This window comes from Mesitornis unicolor, unplaced genomic scaffold (genome assembly GCF_000695765.1).
Source record: "Mesitornis unicolor isolate BGI_N332 unplaced genomic scaffold, ASM69576v1 scaffold15885, whole genome shotgun sequence".
Taxonomy (NCBI): domain Eukaryota; kingdom Metazoa; phylum Chordata; class Aves; order Mesitornithiformes; family Mesitornithidae; genus Mesitornis; species Mesitornis unicolor.
Window position 1 is genome coordinate 23,178 of NW_010187628.1, and position 8,358 is coordinate 31,535.

General features: G+C 34.9%; 1 protein-coding gene across 1 annotated transcript in view; it reads right to left on the reverse strand.

Annotated features, from left to right (window-relative positions):
• The window catches only part of CEP44 (centrosomal protein 44kDa), a gene marked incomplete at its 5' end in the record, with an annotated part of 8,817 nt that extends 868 nt beyond the window's left edge, over nucleotides 1–7,949 (reverse strand). The window contains 6 exons of the mRNA XM_010185521.1: nucleotides 24–61; nucleotides 320–447; nucleotides 2,517–2,583; nucleotides 5,729–5,938; nucleotides 6,321–6,452; nucleotides 7,845–7,949. Of these exons, the coding sequence (XP_010183823.1) occupies nucleotides 24–61; nucleotides 320–447; nucleotides 2,517–2,583; nucleotides 5,729–5,938; nucleotides 6,321–6,452; nucleotides 7,845–7,949 (680 nt within the window). The remainder of the gene's footprint in view (nucleotides 1–23; nucleotides 62–319; nucleotides 448–2,516; nucleotides 2,584–5,728; nucleotides 5,939–6,320; nucleotides 6,453–7,844) is intronic.
• Nucleotides 7,950–8,358: the final 409 nt, after the last annotated feature.

Sequence of the window (8,358 nt, forward strand, 5' to 3'; positions counted from 1 at the left end):
TGCAGCCCCTTCCTATTACTTACATTTTACTTATCCTTTCCATTCTTTGTCTTGTTGTCTCCTGCAATTTAAAAGCAACCAAGTTAGTGAACTCTTCAAAGCTAACATTCTTCAGATGGACTTTCAACTGAAAAAGTCATAGAGAAAATGTGACTTTAAGCACTGTTTACACATCAAAAAAATTTTTGAAACAGACTTAGATGTAGTTTTGCACAGTTTCCTTGTTTTTCACTAGTAGTATATACAACTAGAATTAATGCTTACTTGTTCTTTTGACCTCAGAAAGAAAATCAATGAAGCATTTGCCAGTTTTGCTTACCTTTGAAATGTCTGTCAGACCATGAAGATTAATGGTCGTGGCTTTGGGAGATGGGTCTGTGGATAACGGTGAACTGTATCCAGACGGCTGATGAAGACACTCTGGCATCTTCTCTTTCCTCTCTGCATCTATGGAGAAATGCTCATTTTTTTCTGTCACCTTTGCCTTTTTGCTCTCTTATTGCAAGGTCAGCTATCAAATAGCTTGATTTACAGTATGTAATAACAGAAGAGAATGTATTGTTTAGAGAGGGAAAAAGAAAAGAAACCTACTTTGGTGGGGGTCTAAAATAGGTTTCTCATTTTTTTAAAACAAGGTAAGTGCAGTATATCATATATAACACAAGACAAATTCCAAAAAGATTACTAGAAATGCTACCTTTATGCTGATTACACTGAAATCAACACTTAAGAAAGCCTAATTACTGGGTCAAACATTTAATAGTAACTTCAAATAGTTTACATTATTTTTATTGTAAACTGCCTGTTCAAACACATTTTTAACTTGTGCTAAGTATCCTGTCCTATAAGCAGCAGAAATGCAAACAAAAGTCATCACTTTCTTGTTTAGCTTAAAATTTGTATCAAGCTCTTCCTGTTTCCCTAGCTCTCCTCCTGCTAGGATAGATTTAGCATCCATTCAGCAGAAACAGACTTTTCTTTTACATTGGGAAGGCTTTGATACTCTTTATGATTTTAGAATACTATTGACAGGGAAGAAAAAAATTTGTATTTAGAAAGAGAGAAAATTGTTTCCATATCTTTATTTTCAGTAAGGTCACAATCTATGGATCAAAGCTTCGGAATCCAGTTAGTTACACTATTCTGTATTTTAAATCATATTAAATTATTTTTAATAAGTTGGAAAGTGTTTCTTCTGTACAGCTGTCATTTCTGAAGAGGACTACAACCAAAAAGAACATCAAAGCATTCCAAGTACTGTACATGACACATAGAAGAGTTAAGACTGGTTGCATAACTTGTATGTCTAAAATTTCCTGAATCATATTTTAGAAAAACAGGAGTAATAAATTCAGAAGAATTCTAGAAGTTGTAAAATAAGAACATTCTCTTTTAAAGGCCATCTGGCCTGCTTGCTGACTATGAATTCCTCAAGTGCCAGTAACATGTCAAAAAACTTACTAAAGGAAGAAAACATGTTGCAAGCTTTCTAAGGTCTATAAAAAGGTCTCATTTCTGAGACTTCAAAATTCCAACAACCTTGGACAAAACTAAGAAAAGACTTGCTAATTTCCATGGAAACTGGATTACTGAGATTCCCTTTTAATTTCAATGCAACAACCCAGCACTGAACAAAAACACCTAATAAGTGAGAATGGGAACTAGAATATCCTCTATTACTACTGGTGGTAAGAATAACAGCTGTCATAGGGGAAATGGGACAAATTAATAAAAAGAATGATGCAAGGTAATGGCTAAGGAGCTACCATTGAAGACAAGAAAAGAATTACTTATGGCCTGGGGAGTGTTTTTAACTTCTTTCTCACTTAAGGCTGTCCCATTTACTTCTTCTATGTTATCAAAATTAAGTTGGAAATGAAAGTAAAAGATTTTGTCTTACTCTTCAAATTAAGGAAGTTTAGCAAAAATTATTGTTGGAGAGCTGCTAAGTGCTTCAAAAGTGTTGAAACTATACAGAATGTTCAGCAATGATTTGAAAAACAACAAGGATTATGAATAAAAAACCCTGATTTGTCCTGAGCCCCATTTTAAAAGTAAAAAAAAAAAAAAATCCAACAAACCAGCTATCTTAATGATAACACTATTTTAATTACAACAAACCTGTGGCAGCAAATATAATTTATTTTGTGCTTATAAATAGCTTATTTTAAAAACATTATAACTGCTTTTAAGTGCAGCTAACATTGTTTTTCACAGCTTTAGCTACACCATCTTAATTAAATTAGCATCTGAGATTTTTAGTAGTTAGAGTAACTATTTATTGATATGCTATATATTTACACTAATGCTTTAAAAATTATTTCAGTAAATAAAGTTTCTAAAGAGGAATTTACAAACATTAAATGACTAGTGGGTTAATTAATAATTTGCAGCATGTATTTAAATTCAGAGGTCACTAAATTGCAATTGTCTACTTATAAACACTATCATAGTCAAGGTCAGTAAGAAGTGTTTAGCATATGATGTTAATTAAAAAGAAAATCATTAATACTTACCAGGAGAAATTGGAATCACACTAGATATGCCTTCTTGACTTATACTGAACTCAGCAATTAAGTCTCGCTGAAATACAAGTTTACTGCATTTTAGCCATAGACCCTGTTTAAATCATCTTCTGACTGAACAAAGGTTTATTTAAGTACTAATTATGTATGCATTTGCTACACCATCCAGATAAGTTGGCACAGCACAAATGTCTTTACAGGATGAAAAATCCACAATCTCCATGCATACATTGCATTAAAGAACTAGTCTATTTCATGGCAGCTTTTTAAATATAAGTATTGCTTTTCATAAACAGATCAAAACCAGGTTCAAATACATTGCACATAACTTAGGGACAAGTACAATAAACAACCAGATAGTTCTTGGCCTGTGCCAACAATTACATCTTGACATTGGCTACTGTTACCTTAACAAAATAAGTGTACCTTTTACTTCTGGTTGATATTCAGAAATGTAGCTCCTCAGCCTTACAAAATCAGCCTACAGAAGAACCAAAATTCATCCTACCTAAATCCTTAGAACTCAAAAGTCTATTTCAAGCTCATTCCTAAGCTCCTAAATGAGAGAGGGCTCTTTTAAGAAAGATTCTCAGTTTAATTTGGTCTTAGAAAAGATTGTTCATAAACAAGGAAACAAAATTAATGTTGTACTAGCAATGTAAGTAGTTTTGAGTGCAATTTTCTACTTTCAAAATTACAAAATTTAACACTCAAACAACATCTGGAATTTTTTCACCAATGACTTACTGTTTGAAATCTCAGCCTGCTAAAGTATATCATGCTATATGCTGTTATATACCTGTTAACAGGGGAATTATTATACCTGAATAAGTGAATGAAGGAGAAATAGTAGGTAATGTGTGTGAAGAAGCTGGAAAAAACTGTAATAATGGATAGTTAAAAAAAAATCTGCACTGATTACTTCCACTCAATTACTTTCATTGAATGGTATTTGGTATCTTTCAGACTTTCCCAGAGCTAAATGCACAGCTGCTGCTGCTACTTTGGCAGCAGTGCAAGACAGAGTGTTCCTGCTCTGTGGGCTAGATGCCAAAAATTCCCTGAAAAATGCAAGAGTAAGAAGAAAGGAGTAATTCTTAATTCCTCTTATATCTGTGAAGCACAACTTGGATCGAATTTCACGAAATAAAGCAGCAGTAATTCTCTGGCCCAAAGGATTGGTTCTTGGAAGTTGTCAAATGCCTATTGCAAAAAAAAAAAAAAAAACAACCAGGGTTTTGAAGACCTGAAACTGTGAACCGTGTTAAAAAAGTGACTGAGAATGTCAATCCTTCTAATTTGTGCTACAATCTTTAGAAATGACCTAGTGATCTGTCTGAACACTTGTCAGTCTTAAGACTTTGCATAATTAGCACACTTTCAAGGCACACATATAAAAACATGTCTTATATACAAGTATTAGCAGCATTTTCAAGTATTAGCAGGGCCTCCTGGTTACAAGTAACATTTCTACAACTACAGCAAAAAATGCAACACGAATCAACTATTTTCCACAAGGGTTTTCAATTTCTGGAAAACACCTGACAATATCTGAAGGATACACATAAGAAAATTTTAAAATGCTTTTGCATGTATAAGCATGTGATCACAAAACTGATGCTATAGTTCACTCCATCTCAAAATACCTACATGTGGACATAAATTATACTATGTGCAAACAAGGAGTTTTTCAACAGTATGAAAGATTACACAGAGTCTTAATGCAACAAAGCACTTGATTTGCTCTGACAAATAAACCAAACCTAGCCACATCACAACTGCAGCACTTTCACGCATTTGAAAACACAATGTACATCATGGACAAGAAATAGAAAGGGTGGGAGGTGGGGTGCAAAAAGAAGAAAGGCCATCAATTATGCTAGAAATTTCAAAGAGCCATAAACTAAGAATAGGACTAAATTAAGAATTAACTTTTCCATTAACCTCATATTTTCCGTTGAGCACGCCACCTATTTTTCCAACATCATTTATGTAGAATGAAGACTTAATCTTCCAAAGGGAATACCTGCATCTGATTATAGTTTTGAAAATTAAAAACTAGATATTCAACTGTATCAACAGCAATAACATTTACAGCCCAATATAAGAAATTAAGAATAATGCAGATGAGAATAAGAAAACCCTTAAATGTGTCACTAGCATGATGAAATTCTCAACTACAGAAACATTAAGCTTTCAAAGACAGAATAATTAAGAGTTTTCCAAAGCTTTATTTTACAAGTTTGGTAAAAAATAAACACATACAGAATCATTAGTAAGGAAAATAGTTTTAGCTGTACCTATTATACTTTCAGGTCTGAGGAAAAGAACATAAGGCTACTAGTAGACGAAAAGCTGGACATGAGCCACCAATAGGCACCTGCAGCCCAGAAGGCCAACTGCATCCTGGGCTGCATCATGAGAAGTGTGGCCAGCAGATCGAGGGAGGTGATTCTGCCCCTCTACTCTGCTCTGTTGAGATCTCACCTGGAGTACTGTGTCCAGCTTTGGAGTCCCCAACACAAAAAGGAGATTGAAGTGCTGCAGCTTGTGCAGAGGAGGGCCACAAAGATGATCAAAGGGCTGGAGCACCTCTCCTACAAAGACAGGCTAAGAGAGTTGGGGTTGTTCAGCCTGGAGAAGAGAAGGCTCTGGGGGGACCTTATAGCAACCTTCCAATACCTGACAGGTGCCTATATGAAATCTGGAGAAGAGCTGTTCACAAGGGCATGTAGCAATAGGATGAAGGGTAACAGTTTTGAACTAGAAAAGGGTAGATTTAGGGTGGATATTGAGAAAAAGTTCTTCAAGATGAGGGTGGTAAACCACTGGAACAGGTTGCCCAGAGAGGTAGTGCAGGCCTCATCCCTGGAGATATTCAAGATCACGCTTGATGGGGCTCTGAGCAACCTGACATTGTCCCTGCTTACTGCAGAGGGGTTGGATTAGATGACCTTTAAAGGTCTCTCCCAACTCAATACACTTTATGATTCTATTGTTCCTGCAAGGAAACAATTTCCAATGGAAAGCTTTGCTTCACAGGGCATGAGAAAACAACAGAATTTAAGAAAAAAATACCACCAACTCCATAAACAGCACTTCCATTCAGAGATACATCACGAGACAGGAAGAGCAGAAACAGCATGACAACATTGTGTCCTGGCAATTTTTGCTGTATAGAAGAGAAACAGAAGTTAATATACCTTTTTGGATTGCAACAAGAGTTCTGTTTCAAGAAGCAAAACTCGACTCAACAGGTTATTCCAGTCCTTCTCATCTATGATCACCTTTCCTTTCAGTTTCTCTTCTAAAACATGTAGTTTATTTTCCATCCAATCTAGCTTATTAAGCTTTTCCTGGCAATCAGCAAGCTGACTCCTTAGGAACTCTGTCTGAGAATTATCTTCTATGACCTGAAAATATGGGTAAGAACACGTCTCTTAATTTAAAAGTGGATATAATTCATCATTTGATCAATGAAATCAGGTAGAATCTTCCTCAAGTTCAGTAAGCACATTCTGCTACATCAGAATATTGTTATTCTTTCAGAATTGCCATAATATGCCTATTCATGGGACTCAGCTTTTAAAGAAACTATTGACAAAACTGGTTCTTTAAAGGCCAGTATAATTTAACTGAGGGTTTTCTTCAACTTTTCCAATAATTTATTATATATCTACTAGTTATACTTAAGGAACATCCAGCTATCTTTTAAAAACATTTATGCCTTTAGAAAAGCCCTGTAAGAAAAGTTAAGAATACGTGCACGCAGCATCTTAAAGTAAATGTTCTTACTTGTTCACATTTAACTTCCACAACATCATGATCTAGGCACAACTCTTCTTCATTACCTCCCTGTGCTGGAAGGGGTAGTGGATGAAGGTCATCACTAATTTCACTTCCTGAGTGCCGTTCTACTCGAGGCTTCTTTTGAGCAGGTTAAAAAAAAAAAAAAATCACTGGTGTTATTCATTACAAGAACATTTCAATTAATCAGCCAAGTAATTGACACAAAATACCTACCACTTTAGCATTTATTTATTTATCAAAAACATGACAATCTTGTCCCAACTGGTTGCAAAACACATAAAGCAACAGCAAGTAGTTCAATTTAAAAATCATACAGACATGAAAGAAATGTAAACCAAATATGCACACATTTTACCATATATATTGTGTACCCTGGTTCCCTTCTATAAACAGTAATGAAGGCATTAAAGTCTTCTCTTATTGTAAAGGTTGTTAGATTTCTAAGTGTGGAGTGGGAGGTATGACTCTCACTGTATGTATTAACATATATATTGACAGTTTCAACATAAAAACCACCACCCAAATATTCAAGAAAAAAAAGTTTAACTAGAAAGATTAGAATTCTCTACTGACAAATATCAGCAAAACAGCCCTACTTGCTACACATTTAAGTTCCTCTGAATGCTTCTCTTAGAGAGAGCAAAATAAGAGACAAATTTTGCCTTTCTTTCCAGGTGGATCAAGTCCTATGATCCATTCTGCCACAAAACCATATTACCTAATGATTAAGAACCCACAATTAGTAGTTTTGTACAGCATCTTAACCCCTTCAGATTCCTAGATGTTTTAGAGAAGTTGAAACTGTCATTTTCTAGGGAATTCTTAATACACTCACATATATCCCTATTCAGTTCTACCATTCAACAAACAAAAGGGCCAGATAAGCCGTATCAAATAATCTTTTGTGAGGTTTTCCTCACTGCTAAAAGCAGCATTTGTCTCCTAAATAGAATTCATCAATATTTAATAGGCATCACAGTCCTAAAAGTTTTGTACAGTTTTACTTTGCACCCTTTTAGCACAAAATATTAGGAAAAGTGTCTCTTTCCACAGGCCAAAAGTACCATAACACATAAGATGAAGTGTTACTCTTGTAAAATCAAAGCCAAGAAGAATGTTACATTAAGAAATCTTTGCCAAACAGATTCAGACAGAAAGAGCAAAAAGTTATTTGAAAGCTAAAGTTGAAAACACTACAATGTTAGGCAAACACACTTCAATTTCCAAAAGGGATGTATACTCGTTTTCCAGTTGCATCTTCACTTTCATTGCTGTTCCTCCATTTTATATAATTCAAACTGCAAACAACAGTACCAGCAAAACTCAGTAAAAGAGAGAAGCAATATCTTCTCTAGTCCAGCTATTATTTCCGTCAACCACACTTCAGAAAAAAAAAAAAGGTCTGATGAAACATTAAAACCTAAATGAAAGCACATATTCCAGAAAAAGCCTGACTTGGTACAAATAAGATTAACCTTTATACATATAACATAAAAGCTATTTTCATACCTGTCTGGAATTCACAGTAGTGCCACTGGGATCAGCAAGGACATCACAATTTGACCATATTTCACATTTAAAAGATCTGAGTTTTTTCCTTGTTCCGGATTTAACCTTCAAAGTGAAGAGGAAGAAATATTATGCTACTAACACAGGATATTTTTTGGGGTGAGGGAAGAAGGAGGGCATTAAGATAGGATGACATACCCCATTTTCATCATTAACACGCAGGAATATTGCATGGCACAAACACATTTAAGCCTCTGCAGTGGCTTAAGAAAATTAATCATCAAAATTTACAGAGAAAACATATCTGGAAGTCATCGCCATATTCATACACTCATTAACACCTATGTGAGGCTACATCAAAGCTAGTCATAGAGAGAAAACATAACTTGCACCACAGTTGAAAGACAAATATGAAAAAAAAAGTAGTTATGCCACCAATTAAGCACAAAGAAGTACTGAAGACTTATGAACTAAAACAAAATGAAACTGGCTGAAGGAAAGAAGCCAGAGAGTC